Source organism: Odontesthes bonariensis, chromosome 10, assembly GCF_027942865.1.
Source record: "Odontesthes bonariensis isolate fOdoBon6 chromosome 10, fOdoBon6.hap1, whole genome shotgun sequence".
Taxonomy (NCBI): domain Eukaryota; kingdom Metazoa; phylum Chordata; class Actinopteri; order Atheriniformes; family Atherinopsidae; genus Odontesthes; species Odontesthes bonariensis.
The window spans coordinates 11,193,391-11,209,908 of record NC_134515.1 but is presented as its reverse complement, the minus strand read 5'-3'; the positions used below and the strand labels follow the sequence as shown (position 1 = coordinate 11,209,908).

The following is a 16,518-nucleotide window of genomic DNA, read 5'->3' as shown; positions in this document are numbered from 1 at the left end:
TCATTTTCCACTTCTTATGAAGAAATCCTAATTTCCTCCTAAATTGTTCAGTTTATTATAGTGACCAGTTCAACTTTATGTTTAGCTTTATATTCCCTCTTTGTCCAAAAACAAAACAAACAAAAAAAACTTGCACAGACAATCACATTCAGACATCAGTCATGGGCAATTGGAAAATGGCTGACATTAATGGGTTCGAATTTTTTTTATTTTTCCAGGTGGATATATTTTTTAGAGCCATGACAGAGCTGTGAAAGAAATACACTGTACTGTACTGCTGATTATTGACATGTGAATCAGACGTGAACGAAGGCAAGGCAAGGAAGTATATTTGTATAGTCCGTCTCCAACAAAGAAACACAGTGGTCCAATTAAACGGCCAGGTCGAACTTTACCCATAGCTCAACTTAACTGTGCATGTTACCGTACCGAGTGTTTTTCACACAAGGCATTAAAATAAACTGAAATGATAAATTGGGGGGGGGGGGGGGGGGTCGTCGTCTGAAGGCATGCGAGTCCTGAACAGTCTGACTTCAAAGTCCAAAAACTAGAGATTAAAGATAAAGATAAATGCTGTGATATAACAAATACTCCATCCAAGGATTGAGCAATATTGCCAAACACTGATCTGATATAGAAGGATGCAGGGAAAGTGCTTATCTCAGGCTAAAGATGTCACAATAGCAGAAATTCAAATTTAAACACAATACTGTAATATTCAAGATCATTTTTTGGTGCAGTGAAGAAAAACTGTTACAATAAAGGCATAAACATTCTTTTTTCTTTTTTTTTTTTTTAAAGTACTCCAAAACAAAATTGGGTTCGACCAAAAATTAGTCACGAGAGGGAACCAGCAAAGTGAGTGTGAGGCCAATGATATGTGGGCACTGAGATAGGAGTGTGGGAACATGTTGTTGGAGAAAAGAAAGAACGAAAAAGCAATGCATGTGTCAGTGTATTGATACAGCAAAAAAAAAAAAAAAATTTAAATTGTGAATATTCTGAATTAATAAGTATTAAAAAAAAATCTGCATATATTTCTGGAAACAATACTTCAGTCAGTATGATGTGTGAGGCCGAAAGAAGCTGAATTCTTCAAACACTGTCTGATGAGCCCACTGCCTCGTGTTTCTCAACAAATAACATTAAAATAAAAGGCAGTTGTTTTGCCAGTGGTGCACACGGAAACATCCACTCTGACAACTACTCACAACCAAGCTGATCGTGTGTGTGTTTATCATGGTGGTGACGTGATAGCACACCAACTTAACAGGGATTTCCTGAAAGCGTGGGGAGCAAATTGCAAATTGAGGAGAAAAGCTGTGATGGTTTGGGTTAGGTCATGGGCTAGGGAATGCATTGTGTCAATGGATTATCTCCGCGGGGATATAAAAACAAACACGTGTGTGTATCTGTCTGTCTATCTGTGCGCCGAAACTAAAAGCCAAAAATGATGCAAATGCAACACAAAAACGTGCCTGTTGAAATTATACCCCCTGAGGAAAAATGGGTCACTCAACAATTACATAACTCTACATGACATTTTTATGTTTTTCCCTCTTCTCAAGTAAGTTAGGCGTGTTAGGGGGCCATTGAGACATCAGTCGGAGAAACCATTCCTTTTTTCTTTTTGCACCAGACAATCACCACATTGGGACACTGCTGTAGTATGTGACCCCTGGGTTCATCACCTTTAGGTCAAGAGGCCAACGGAACAAAGCATCTCTGGTGGCCCAAGAAAAAAAAAGCCTCACCATCACCTTACTGGAATGCTCCTGTTGCTATGTGGACAAACATACAATTTTTTTTTTCGAGTAACTGTAGCTTCTGCAGGTCACAAATCATCTATATATATATTTTTTTTTTATCAAATTCACCATATTTCCTATTAAATATTCCAGTTATTTGATACATTCATGTTGCTGTATTCACTTTAAATTCAATCATGCTCTGACTTTTGCCCCGAACAATGGAAACAAGCAGAAGATGCAGTGATCTAATTCGAGCCAAAGAATTACACCAGTCAAAAAGCAAACAAGTTACTTTTACAGTATTCAAACTTAAACTGGTAATTGAAGAATGTATTCCAAAGACATGGAAACAGACATCCAAACAGTTAGGTTTTACTAATTTCCATCAGTGGTAAGGATGTTATGTAAGCTAGAGATCATTATCTTTGACAAAAGGCTCATTGTTGGCAAGAAAAATGAAAGAAGAAAGAAAACAAAAGAATTGTTCAACTGTTGCCACGTGGCTAAACTGGCAGTGAAAACTATTGTAAAAGGAGAGTAGCTAATCTATCCTCTTCCCCTCCAGTGCTGTTTGCCCCAAGATTGATTAGTAGGATGGTGCACAGGCGGCCGCAGCCTGGCCTGCATTCAGCTCATGACAACGGACACCACACCTGGCAACCATCCCTCGCTTAAGCCATCAGACGTTTTGTTGGTCTTCCAGTGCATGAGGTCTGCCACTTTTAAGGCTGAAGGATTCCCCGGTGCATATCGTGTCCCTCATTATGGAAAATATGGTACAGTTTACTTTCCCCCTATACGTGACCGGGTTTAACAGAGTTACAGGTAATTATTCACTGTATTATGTTTGAAATTTAAATCCATAGTAACCAGACTGATTGCCTCAAGAGTCAACTGTGCTATAGTCAAGCTTGCCCAACAAAGTAAATAACCCCACAAACTGCAGAAAAATGGGATCCCGTTTCCACTATGCACTCCGGTACGGGTCGGTTCAGAACGGTTCGCTTATTTCAGTGTTTCCACTACCATGAAAGCGTACCGGTCCCATGGAACCCGTTACCATTTTTGTAACCCTTCTGCTCGGGGTACCGAGCACACAGGACCGGTTCCAGGCTCTGCTCTCCGTTGTTGGTGAGGAGGCTGTGCAGCGGGAGCTCGAAAAAGTTTTCCAGCTGATTGCCGCAAATATGGCAGACAGTGGTTTCAACCGGACCGCGAGCCAGTGTCGCATTAAGCTGAAGAAGCTTGGAGGTTGTTCGAAATTGTGGATGTTATTTGCTGTTATTTGCTATTTACGCTTCGGCACGCACTCCGCCCACCCCTGAGGGTCCCCTTTGTACAGTGGGACCGCAAGCTGACCCCAAAGTGACCCGACCCGTACCGTACCGTACCTAAAAGGTACAAAAGTTCACTGCTTTAGTTCAAACTAACTCATTGACCAGATAACAAAGTGAATCACAATCTACTGCTATTGAAAGGGCTTTAGAGAACTTGCTCCAATTAAGGATGAAGGGGGCCCACAGTACACTGTAGAGTGATAAGTAATATGATAAGCAATACACTAAAAAACTGGCTTTAGACCAAATAACAAACCTATTTTCAAATGTATCTATTCAGTGATCTGCCTCATGTTATCTCAATCATCAAAGGTCAATCAAATTTTGATAGCACAATAATGCAACTTATGGAAAAGAAAGAGTTACTTTTTTCCCTAAAGTCTTTTGTTATTCGGGAAAAAAACCCAAGGTGCTTAAAAAAAAGCATACAGATGTTAGAGTTTACTGTTAATGAAGATTGTCTGAGGTGAGTTTTCACCTTTTACCTTTCCTATAATTGAGCTCTCTCTGCCGACAGCGTGGCCCCCCGAGTATAATCAAAGAGTGGTCACCGTGATTACAGAACGTTTTTCCAATATTTTTGGGGACAAAAATTGCCTGTGGACATATTCGGGGAAAAAAAACTCCACTTTGTTTTGTCAGCTCACATTAATAAAAGGTAGACGACTATTGCAATTAGCACAGCAGGGTGAGCAACGTGTATCTAGGGGCAAAGGGGAAAAAAAAAAACAATCAATGAAATGTGTGGGCTTCCCCAGGAAGTAATTTAAGATGGGGACACTTTGAATAAACTTCAGTGAACACTTCTAATGTTAAATGATCTTTAAATAAGCTATTTAGAAGGGGAAAATAGCATGATTCCACACAGGATCCACCTGCAAGCTTGTAAAAACAACACTGAGGGCCAGAGGAACAGGATGCCTCTGGACTGAGATGTGACTCACAGAGAAGTTAGAGCAATGACAAAATCCAGGAAAGCAAACGATCCTCACTTTTCCGAAAGACACTGACGCATATCAATGCCTCAACTTTAGGATTTACAGGAAGGTCAACAGGTAGCATGCATCGTCAAACATTATGAATTTGAGCAGTTAAAAGACATTTGACAAGAGCAAGAAATAACATTTAGACAGGTGCTTCGTGGAAAATGATAAAAACAGACCGAACCTTTTCTGCTGCCTCTATGTTGGCCGCTGAAGTGGAAATGTAGACTAGTTTCTACTGTGACTCAATTATATTTGAGAGATGGCACAAAAGGTATTCAACTTAAGCAAATTACCCTTAAAGAGTATCTTATAGATAATCATAAAGAAAAAGTGAAAATTCTGGATATCCAGGATTGCGTGGGAATTCAGCTTCACTTGCATGTTGCATCATCACATTGTTTTATGTTGAAAGCACAGTTTATACACGTAACTGAGCAACATATATATATATAAAGGCTGATCATAATATCATGGAAAATATTATCAACTGAAGGGGATCAAATGTACAATCGAATCATCTTAGAAATGATGAGAGAATTAAAAGCGTCCCACAAACTCAACATGAAGTCAGTCATATCTTTCTACGATGCTCCTATAAAAAGGACAAACGGTTTATCACTCCCACACGTGTCTGACAAATCAAGCAAATACAGGAAACCAAAAGCACATGCCGACATTCAAAGACAACTGCAAAAAGAAAAGAAAAGAAAAGAAAAGAAAAGAAAAGAAAAGAAAAGAAAAAATATATGAAAGGAGCAAAGAGGAAATTTCAAAGCAGTGACCAAATCGAAAAAAAAGGGGCCAGCAACATTCAGGGAACACGAAGCCTCGGAAAAAGAAGCTCCGGACATCCAAATATTTAGTGCCAACAAGGTGACAAATCGCAATGACGAAAGACTGATTATCATGCAATTCTCTGGAATGAAGAAAGTCATCTCTTAATGTATTCTCATACGTGTGCCGAAGGTTGCATGATTTAAAAAAAAAAGGATGGTGATGATGTGCAGAACGTGGTGCTTAACTGTTTCCTTATTTGTTTGCCTTACCAAGTGGGAAAAAATGAGAGATGTCTGCCAAGCATATTGCTTTTAAGAAACTGCAAAAGCCTGAGCTTATTCAAAAGGCAAAGTCGAACTGGTTGATTACCTGATGCTACAAAAGATGAGCGTTAAAGTGACAAACTGACAGACTGTTTGAAAAATAAACATCTTTTCTCTGCTGAGTTTGAGTTTTTATGTGGTGTACATCACAAACGTGCAACCTGAGGGTCATGTTCTTTTAAATCAATGCAATTCAATTAAGTGCAGCCAAATCCCAACAAATATACCTCAAGGCACTTTAAAGAGAAAGTAAACAAGGTCAAAATACCTCATAACTACAATAACTAAATAACAAAGCGGGCACGGGGGATTGAATTTGATCCACCGCTGATGACCCAGTGAGCCAGCATGGGAGATGGTCACAGAGGCAAAATGGTGAGCGATGTGCGTACGGCGGGGCTACCCAAATCCGGTCCTCGAGGGCCGACGTCCTGCAGGTTTTGGATGTTTCCCTGCTCCATCACACCTGATTCAGATCGATGCTTCATCAGCTTTTGAAGAGCTCCATTTCATCTGAATCAGCTGTGTTGAAGCAGGGAAACATCTGAAACCTGCAGGACGTCGGCCCTCGAGGACCGGATTTGGGTAGCCCTGGTGTACGGCGTGCCTGCATTGGGGAACACGCCACCCCAACCACTAACAGTTGTCACTCAGCGGATTAAGAGCCGCTGGTGTAAGCGCACACACACCCATGCAGAGCTGACCTGCCTCTGCTTTGCATGTGTCAGATATCAAAGACAAACAGTCTGTTTTTCTTTTTTCTTTACTGTAAAGGCCCAACCGGTGCAAAGGGCTACAGACACATAATTACTGTTGTAATAAAGACACATTTCACAGTTCCGTGCCTGAAACACAGCTTCAGTATTTTAAGCCTTAATTCATCTCATCTTTCTCCTCAGTGTCATTGGAATCAAACAGTAAAGACAGTCTTTTCATGTTGACCAATAGCACTTCGCAAACATCAGGTAAAATTAAATATTTCATGTACTTTTGATAAAATATCACCAGACCATTGTTCCGGTTGCCATTTCACTACTGTAATTAGGATTTGTAAGTCAAAATGCCTGTTTGGTCCATTAATATGAGTCTTAAATTGTGAAGAGAAGAGTAATCATGTGATTCCCTCTTATGAAGGTAGGAGGTGCAGCAACACAGAATAAAATAAGTTTATTATGGTATCCCTCCAAATCCTCACAATTATCCCTTTGGTGATTTCTCCTCCTAGATGGCAACTCCTTTAAGTTGGAAGGGCTGGCAGCTCATTAGGGACCATGTGATGAGACTAAAAGGAGACTTAAGAGAACCTTCTTGATGTTCGCAAAGTCCTCATCTTGACCCGTGTCCAGTGCCTACCGTGTTGTAAATTTTAAGAGGGAAGGGAAGAACTTAGAAGTGGGAATTTGGCGAAAATTGTTTTGAGCCACGTTTGGTTGCGTTACAAGGAAAACATTAGTTGGCCAAAGGGCTGCTTTATATGCTCTGCAAATACAGGTGTTAAAAAACTCCAACTCCCAACTTCAAAAGTTATTTTAAAACAAGTGTTTTCACTCCCAGAAGTTTTTTCTCCCCCTGAAAAAATATATAAACTGCATTTCTAAAACCACTGAGTTAATTAGCCAATCTAGCCCACCACAAACCACAGCATGGAGCTCATTAACGCCGGCTGTCAACTTCTATGCATTTGCCAATTAATTAGGGTGGCCGATATATATTGTTGATATCATCTTTCTGTTGTATGGCATCTATTGAAGAACAACAATTTTATTTTGAATAACAAACAAGACACAGGACTGCTGTATGTTTAATTAACAGTTTGTATTTGTAGTTATTCTGCATTCTGTCTGCAGAGGACAGGACAGTCATAAGGTCAAAACTGCACTAATTAAGGTTTTCAAAGAAAAGAAAAAAAAGAGGGAAAAGTTGACTTTTTTCTAGTTCTGTAAGATGGACTAATTGCTTAACTCAACCATTCATTCTGTGCTTTCCAACACTTGGTTTTAAAGTACTTCCTACCATGTGAAGTGTTTTCTGTGCTATGACAAAAAAGTTTATTTCTCTGTTGACCATCGAACCACACGAATATCACTTCCTTTTGATGTTTTGTGGTCCTCAGTGAGTAACCAACACACTACCTAAGCTGCATAAAAAGGACGTGTGCGGTGGCGTAACGTCAGGGTTTACACATGTATATTAAGAGTTAGCCAGCCTTGATTTGAACATTTTCCTGCATCTAAATTCAAACTGTATCTTGGTGTGAATGGTTTTCTTTTCTTCTTGTATTAACACACCTACTTGTGATTCTGAAGACCTGCTTAAACATCTGCCAAAAAGGGTAGCTTTTACAGGACACATAACCTACAATTAAGAGTACTTAGTGACTTCACACATTTTTTTTTGCAAGTGAAGACCAAATTTACAGGAAAAACGGTTAGCCTCAAGGATAAAGTAAAATCTGTCATTAACATGATCATTTAGGTGTGACAACAGACAGGGAAATTACCTACAGCTGTTCCACAGCACAATAAAGGTATCAGATGTTTAAACCGTGTTTCTGTTCGTTTAGTAATTCAACATGAAGTAGAAGTTGAAGCATTTAAAGAGTTTGCCTTCTCAAAGACTAACAAGTCTGAAAAAATGGAGGTATAACGAGTTCAGACAGTAGCCCTTGTTTTATTTCCTCACCCTTAAGATGTTCTTCCAGGCAGAGGTAAAACATAATTACTGCCCAGAAACCTTCCCACTTGACAAAAAACAGAGAGAAATGTCGCCAAACCCTCTCCAGCACGAGTGAAAGTAAGATGAGGGGTGACGCATAGGAGGAAAGGGGGGAAAGGGTTGAAAAAAAGTCCTCCACCCACAGGGTTGGAGAGGGTCAGCAGCGTGACTGGTGAACACCAGTAAAGAGGGGGAGGACCCACATGCATAATATTTAAGATGCTCAGGCAGAGGAGGGCTTCACTGGAGAAATAAGACAGACTGGGAGTGAGCCGCTGGTCAAAAGGAGAGTTTCAACTTAACTGGTCAACACTTTTGTTAGCTCCACTAATCTGGTGTCTTTAATATTTTCAGATAAACAGGAGCCGATTTCCTTTCACACCAAGACCATCAAAGAGATACCAAAAAACCGTGGAAAGAACTTCTACGTCTAGAAATGGCTCAAATAAATTGGGGCATCGTGACTTTAGGGGTCGCACTGCTCCTGTTGGCAGAGGCTCGGGCTCAGAATCCCAGAAAGAGACTGGCACCTCCAAAGACCCCTAAGGGTCAGTGCTGCGACGAGGTGCGCTCGCTCAAAGTTCAGGTGGCAAATCTGACCAGTCTCCTTGAGGAGCTGGGTCGCAAGCAGGAGACAGACTTGATGAACATTGTGAGGCAAATAATGGAGCTGGACCAGCAAAACAGGCAGCAAGAAGCCCGGGTCACAGAGGCCGAGAGCAAGTACTCAGAGATCAACAACCGAGTGGAGATCATGCAGCTGCAAACTCTGCAGTCTGCAACTCAGACTTCATCAGGTGAGTTCTCAGTTCACAGCTGTTAGGAGAGCAGGAACGACATTTGCAATTGGTTTCTGTCGAAACATTTAAAAAAAAAAAATGTACTTAAAGTTTTCTGTATTTCAATCATGTGCATGAAATAGTCATGAAAAGAAGTTGATCTGTGATTAGATGTTTCTTACTGTCTCCAGCCTGTTAAAACTCCATCTACTGTGAAAATATCAACGCAGAGGTAACCAAAATCAAAAACCGACATTTTAAAAGATGTTTTCACTCAATTTTGAATCTTTAAAATTCGGGTTCAGTTTTATTCATTAGGAAGTTTATTTTCTTTAGTAAGAGTGCTCATTTCTAAACATTTAAAAGACAGACTCCATGAGCTAAACACAGGCTATCATCTCACTAGAATGTGAACAGTTCTCCAATAGCCAATATTCTACACGAACAGAATCATATATTTATTTTAGCTGCAAAGTACTATAATCAGCCTTGTCTGTTGCTTTCTGGGCCCCCCGTCAGCTCCTGTGAGTTAGTCGTCGGGTTGATTACAGTGCACTGACAGTAAAAAGCATTCATTTGTAGTCACAGAGTCCCATCTGCAGGGCTGTCAATAAATAGCTCCATCAAAGGCATATCGTTAGCCACCATTTAACTAAACTTCAGCACACCACTAATCAGCACTGGCTGCCGCACAGTAGTTAATCGAGCATTACGTCGGTTATCACTTCGATACCTAAACTGTGTGGTCTAACAGAGCCACATTTACGATAGAAGCAAAGAGAACAGAGACCTTTTTCAAACTCAAATCGGAACAGGAGAGCAGGAAGGGGTGCAAAGATTAGAGCAAGTAGAAGGGTTCCATATCTCGCTAAGTACTGGGCACATTGCCCCATGGTGACCTCACAGTCCTAATGGCATCACCATACTCAGACAAGAGTCAACAGGTGACCGACGCAGAACTCTGAGCACGCTGTGCAAACTGTTTTTTTTTTTTGCTTTTGAAAGGAGCCAAAAGGTCATTTTTTCATCTGTCAAGTCATTCAGATACACATAAGCTGTATTTCACAGCAGTCACATTTCCAAAGACTGCTCACAAAACTACATATGGTGTTAAAATAACTTTATATATTCTTTTTTTTTCCCAGATGCCATCTATGACTGTGCATCACTCTACACCAAAAACTACAAAATCTCGGGCGAGTACAAACTGCCTAAAGATGAGTTTCTGGGTGCCCCCGAGCTCAGTGTAAGTTAGACTTGAATTTTGTGTGTGGATCTTACAGATCCTATTTGTAAACTTTTTGGTTCAACATGTTTACCTCTTCCCTCGGTTTTCTATTGCAATATGGTAAATAGATGTTCTTTTGTTTCAGGTCTTCTGTGACATGGAGACAAAGGGAGGTGGTTGGACTCTGATTCAGCGACGCAAGGTTGGTCTTACATCCTTCAACCGTGACTGGAAGCAGTACAAAAATGGATTTGGGTCCATCCGTGGAGATTTCTGGCTGGGCAATGACCACATCTTCCGCCTAACAAGGCAGCCCACTACGCTCAGGATTGAGATGGAGGTACGTGTTGGAAAACCGTCATGTGGCCTTGGGCTGAGACCGTGGAGAGCGTTAAGCATGCATGAACCATTTCATAGTCAGATGTAAGAGGGCATAAACACAGATGAACCGATTTATAACTTTAGTATAGTATTTAGAGTAAGAAAATTGCCTTTCTTGCAGACCATCAGAGCCAATATTCCCAGTTTCTTTCACTGTCATTCTCTAAATGATGACATGTGTTTTCCAATGCAGGACTGGGAAGGAGAGACACGCTATGCAGAGTACGGCTTTTTCACTGTGGGTAATGAGCTAAACAGCTTCAAGCTCTTCCTGGCCAACTATAGTGGAAATGCTGGAGACTCCTTACGCTACCACAACAACACCAACTTCAGCACCAACAACAAGGACAATGACAAATGTGTGGATGATTGTGCCTCCCTGCGTAAAGGTAATTCTGAAGGCGAATCTTATCAAAACAAACTGGGGAAACAATACAACTTGATGGGTCCTTTTCTTCTCCAACCATGAGTCTAATTCCTTTTCCTTATCTCCTCACAGGTGGTTACTGGTACAACTGCTGCACTGACTCCAACCTGAATGGCGTTTTTTACCGCTATGGTGCGCACAAAAAGAACACAGATGGGATCACTTGGTACGGCTGGCATGGCCCCAACTACTCTCTCAAGCGAGTGGAGATGAAGGTCCGGCCAGTGGGTTTTCGACCATAAGTGCTTCAGCTGCGTCTCCTGGAGCAAGATCATACGCATAAATATCAAGAGATCTCTCTAATACCTGTTCAATCAAATGGTGGCTTTCCCTCGACTGCGAAAGGAATGAAATAGCTGTTTTGGATGGTCTGATTAAACTTCAGTCAGATGAATGTGTAATGATTTTACAGTGTTTGATTGTAAATTGTAGTTGATTTAGTGTATTTATCAGTAAAATGTTTTATTTTTCAAAGCCTTTAATAGATGCTGTTGTCCTTACGGGCTACTGGATTCGGATTCTTTTTTTCATTTGTCACTTAAGCACTAGTGTGTATTTTAGTTAACACAGACTAAAATCAGTCCAGACTGTTCTGGTTCAGCTATAAAACATTATGAGTGGTCAGAGCTAATTACCAAAGGTTTGTCAGTCGCTGGGGCATGGCCTACCACTAAAGGCATTTCTAATAAATCACGCTGCATTTTTTTTTCTGTTGTAAAACCTTCCACCATTCCTGGTGGAAATGTGTCATTTGTAAAATGTGTACAGCTCTTTAATTATGTTGTTTTATGTGACAGAAAATTAAATATTTTTAAAAGAAACTAAGCATACAGCCTGTCTCTAGCGTGGCTAAATAGTTGCAATGCCACAAATACAAGGACTCGAAAAGCAAATTAAGTTCTTCTGTTCATTCAAGTCCAGTTGCATATTTGCCTTGAGCAACTAACCTCTAACACTTGAGTCATCTCCTGACATCCTGGCCAAAAAGTCCCGAGGCACCAAAGCCAAATAAATGAGTGAAGACCACACACACACTTCACTCTGCCATCTAGTTAAATGCCCTGGGTTTACTACCTTGAAACAGTAAAAACCATTTTATAATGCTTAGAGACAACAAAGAATTCCTTTAAGTATGCAAATACCTATAGACAGCGAGCATTGGACCGAAGAGACTCAGTGGTCAGATTCACGGCTTTTCACAAGGTGACACATTCGGTGAGGGAAACATCACTGCAGCTGCACATTTATCATGTCCCTCCAGCAGAAATGACCACAGCAGACTACAGGGAACATAACCAGGTCCTTGGATGGTAGCAAAGCCATTCTATTAAATGTCCAGGGTGTTCAAATGTGTGCCCCCTACAGCAATAGCTGGCTTTAAGCAGTGGTGGACAGCAACTGTAAAGAGGCCAGTTATCACCGGTGTAAACGTTGTCTCAATAGAAGGAGTTTTGATGGTTAGTATGTTTTCTTTAGAAAACTTAACTGCTGTGCATAAAAAGCTTTTTTGTTTCAGGGAACTTAAATTTGAGAATTACGCTGCCAAAAGTGCCGATCGTTATTCAACAGTGATACTGTGTAAAGGTGACTGCGGGTTGACATCTGGTCTCCTTGAGCGAAATGAAATCCACAGAATCGTAAGAAATATCCAGTGAAAATGGAAGGAACTAAAAACAGAAGTATATCAAATGTTCATCACATTTTTTTGAACTGAAATGAAGATTTCATGTGAAAGAAGAAGTCTGCACATCTTGACTCTTTTATGATCAACTGGAATGCAATGATACTGCAAGAGATACCACCTTTGGAATAGTCCTGGGTTTTACTCCAAGGTAACTTTTAAGGCCTCAGTTTTTCTCGTCGTTAAACAGAACTGCATTAAATGGTTTTACTGGTTTTCATTAGAAGGTCAGCCAATCAGGGATAATGGATGAAATATCCAACGGTTAACATAGTTTGTGAATTGCTGAGATAATCGACTTCACACTTCACCTCTCCCACTCAATGGCTTTAAGTCTATTTGAGCAGTTAAGTGGTATAATAATGCTTAAAAGCTACACCGTTGCCGTTTCAGTGAAGATAAGAGTTTTCCTAACAGCTTGCAGACCACATCTGAATATATTCAACTGTATTCAAAATTCCATTTCCAAGCAAATCCTTGCACCCAGTTACACTGACTACAGCAACACGTATATTATCAACACATGGCCCACATGCGGCAATGCATGGCTCCAGCTGCTACTGATGCGATGGAATCATCAAAGTCATGCTAAGTTTTACTGACCTTTACAATACCCATCACACAGATTTGACCCAATCACTGCGTCACATCAATGAAGAATATTTCCAAAAATGAGATTCTTAAATCTGAACCAAATCACTTTCCTACAGATTCACTAAGAGACACAAAATTATGGAGCAATAACGCCAATACCAGGGGCAAAAAGATCAATTAACACCATTATTACGTTGTTAGAAATGATGAAGAAAATCTTTCTTAATCCATAGCTCTAAGGTCTGAAAAATAGTCAAACCACTAATTCTTAAGATTTTGATCAAATTCCTTACATGTTATTCATGTAAATTAGATTAAATTTGCACTAATTTGAATCGTGTGTGCTACTCAAAAAGATTTAATACACTGACTTTTAACTAAAGATACGTATCAAGAATACCAAGAACATCTCCGGAAATAGTGACAAAGTCATCAAACACAACGCCTCACATCAGCCACTTACTGAAAATAGCGATGACAATGCTTCCTTGTCATCAAAACAGGGGCAGCACATACGAACACATTATTTAACACAACCACAACTAAGTAAAGCAAGGCTTTCGCAGTGCTTTTGCACAGCAGAGTCTAAATCTTTTATGGGAAATCCTAGAGAGGTGAGAACCAGATGGGGATAACACCAGAGTGCTGGCTCCCATCATTCATCATCATCAAGGCTCCCAAGAAATTGAAAACAGGCCCCAGAGAAATACAAGCCCAGACACTCATAGATGAAAAGGGGGCAAGCGTCCAATTAGATGCCTGGAAAACAGATTTCTCCATTCCATGCCAAAGGTACAGAAATGAAAAAGAACGAGAAAATGGGATGGAAAAGATGACAGGAGATATCAAAGGGTTGTTGGGCAAGATGATATGCATGATATTATTTCTATGACTATCTATTAGATGAAAAATTGAATATGAGCGGGGTAGTGTGTTTGTTTTGACAATGAATTCAAATGCACTGGCTGTTTATAGCCAACAGACTTTCTACAACACAACCAAAGCAGTTAGGTAGACCATTAAATACAATGTTTTTTATTTGCCCCCCCCCCCAGTCCATGTAAATAAAAATGAGTGCTTGCTGTTTTCAGTTAGATTATGTGGCTTACACAGATTTCCACCTCTTACATTTACAAAGGACATGGTTGGTTCTAATTAAAGCAATTGATTTGTTCCTTAAATATTTTGCGCTCCTACCTGATAAGAGACTCCAAGATGAGAGGAGAGGCACCTTTCTGAAACTCCAGCTCTTTGTAGTGCAGCGCCTTGGCGTAGGCACGACATTTGGCAGCTCTCTCACCAAGTAGCACAATGCCATTATCGTCTCTGAGGGGTAGAGGGCCCTGGAAAAGGAAACAGTCCGTATAAAATAACCAAGGTTTTCATTTTCAAATTACAATTGAGTGAACGGTTGTCTGTGATCTATACCGTCCTCAAATGGTAATTAGTAGCTAAAGCTGTTATTTTAACTGGCACGGAATGGCACGTTTTATATGTGCTTCGACTGAAGGCTCACAACAAGGGGTCCCTGCTAAAATGTTAAATAATGACCAAACCATGAGAGTCTCAGCCCCAAAAGTAACAGTATCATTGCTGATTAGCTCAACATGTGTGGTCAAACAGGGAAGTGGGGAAAAAATTCCCCATCTGGAAACGCTTGCTCCGTTAATCTTTGAGTAGCTTAGCGACACCTCAGTGACAAAGAATCACTGTGGCTTTAAGTGTTACCTTCTATGTTTCTGTTTTTTCACCCAATCTTATTGTGATCATCTGTTAACTGTTCAAATGTATCATGAATTCCAGTACAGGCTAAATTGTACTTTTTAAAACTATGTTTCAACTACACTTAAGACCACTTAATGTGTGCCACAGTTGCTCATAGAAAAGCGTGATGCGTTTGTCGAAATTCAAGTTAACTGCAGCATTTAGTTTGGAGCGTAACTAAAACGAGGGCAAATTGAGCATTCAGCCACCGACCCACCTTCTTTATATCTGGTTTACCATTTAACTCTTCTGACAGAGGCACCCATCAAAATACTTTTTCTAGTCAACTTCATTTAATTTGTGAATACACATCAGTTTTTGAATGTTTAGGCCTGCAGAGTATTACAAAAAAAAAGTTTGGGAAAACTTTTAACATTTCTTAGTGTTGCCATTCCTTCTCACAACATGACATTCTGGCACTGAGAAGCAAAGAAGAGTTTCAGGTGCCATTTTGTTTGTCTGCAGCTATACCTCTTTAACATGTGTAGAATGTGATTTTGCACTGTTTTGCTGACATTTTCTTTTTTAAAGCTGTGGTCTTGAATGCAGCAACATGTTGCATTAAAAACACTCGATGGGCTTTTCTGGGTTAATGCTGCCCTCACAGATGTGTAGATGAGCTTTCCAAAGAGCACTCATACATCCTCATACCATCACAGAACCTGGCTTTTGGACTTGTTGCTGACAACAGTATTGATGGTCTTTTTCATCTTTAGTCCAGAGCAGACATCATCAGTTTCTTCCAAAACAAATCACGATGCACGTTTTCTGTGCGATGGTCCATCCCAGAGGCCTCCAAGACCCGAGAAGTCAACACCACCTCTTGGCAAGGTTTACTTAATCTTCTTAAGCTTCTTCTTCCTTTTTTTTGGTGTAAGTTTTTAGTGACATTTGTGAATGGGAATTTGTACTGGAGTGCCAGACAAGGGGTTTCCACAGTAATCCCTTGCACATGTTGTTACATCAGCTGTTGATGAATGCAGTGCATTGTGAGGGAACAAAGATCACAGGTATCCAACTTAGGCTTCTGCCGTTGTTATTTATACATTGAAAGTCCAAATCATTTCATCCCCTATTGAGGCCAAAAATCTATCCAATTCTTCTGAAAGAAAAAAATCTTTTTTTCAATGATTTTGTTATTCATCTGTTTGTCAATGTTTCATTTACTTAGAAATCAATTCAGAAGGACAACTTCAAATTAGGTTTTTTGAAGACTTGAATGAAACTTAAAAAAAAAGCACCTGACACGCAGTTTTGTTCAATCGTTGAGCCTAAATTACACTACAGAGATTCTGTGATGTAATTTAGGTCATTGCTTACCTTGTCACTGTGCTCCATGAACTCTGCCAAGTTAAGAAGTGTCTGTGTGACCTCAGCAATGTCTTGGGAGGTGAGAGCCAACTCAATGCTGCGGATGAGCTCATCCTGCTGGTCCTCACTCAGCTCAGACCAACAAGACAGAAAGGCTGCATTGAACAGGTCTCTGTGGGCCAATTAAGGCATTTATAGATTAAAACAAAGATGCACAATGTGAGAGAGAAGTATCTAAGTTGAGATATTTTTCAGAAGCAGGCACCAATACAAAGAGCTGTGTATTTTTTTAAGACAAAAACATAACTTTAGATTTCCTTATGTCTCTGCCTTACAATGAATGATGTGAATGGTTTTTAGCTATTTTGCTTTATCGCAGATGTGAAACATAAAAGAACACAGACAGAAAAAAAAAAAGTGGACATGTGGGAGGGCTAGAAAATAAGACAAGACCGCAGTGGTGT

General features: G+C 40.2%; 2 protein-coding genes across 2 annotated transcripts in view; one reads left to right on the top strand and one right to left on the bottom strand.

Moving 5' to 3' along the window:
- mtor (mechanistic target of rapamycin kinase) overlaps positions 1 to 16,518 on the bottom strand; it is a 79,131-nt gene that overhangs the window by 40,634 nt on the left and 21,979 nt on the right. Inside the window, exons 27-28 of the mRNA XM_075476243.1 lie at positions 16,064 to 16,226; positions 14,177 to 14,322 (exon numbers count right to left, since the gene is read on the bottom strand). Of these exons, the coding sequence (XP_075332358.1) occupies positions 14,177 to 14,322; positions 16,064 to 16,226 (309 nt within the window). The remainder of the gene's footprint in view (positions 1 to 14,176; positions 14,323 to 16,063; positions 16,227 to 16,518) is intronic.
- On the top strand, positions 8,113 to 11,525 carry angptl7 (angiopoietin-like 7). Its single transcript, XM_075475584.1, has 5 exons — positions 8,113 to 8,686; positions 9,814 to 9,914; positions 10,042 to 10,236; positions 10,471 to 10,666; positions 10,777 to 11,525. The coding sequence occupies exons 1-5, from the start codon at positions 8,326 to 8,328 to the stop codon at positions 10,944 to 10,946; spliced, it is 1,023 nt and encodes a 340-aa protein (XP_075331699.1). The 5' UTR covers positions 8,113 to 8,325; the 3' UTR covers positions 10,947 to 11,525.

Excerpts from the sequence above, each read along its gene's own strand:
- angptl7 (XM_075475584.1), top strand. The coding sequence starts at position 8,326 with ATGGCTCAAATAAATTGGGGCATCGTGACTTTAGGGGTCGCACTGCTC. Across the intron at positions 10,237-10,470 it reads CGCTCAGGATTGAGATGGAG|GACTGGGAAGGAGAGACACG; the intron begins GTACGTGTTGGA and ends TTTCCAATGCAG. Across the intron at positions 10,667-10,776 it reads TTGTGCCTCCCTGCGTAAAG|GTGGTTACTGGTACAACTGC; the intron begins GTAATTCTGAAG and ends ATCTCCTCACAG.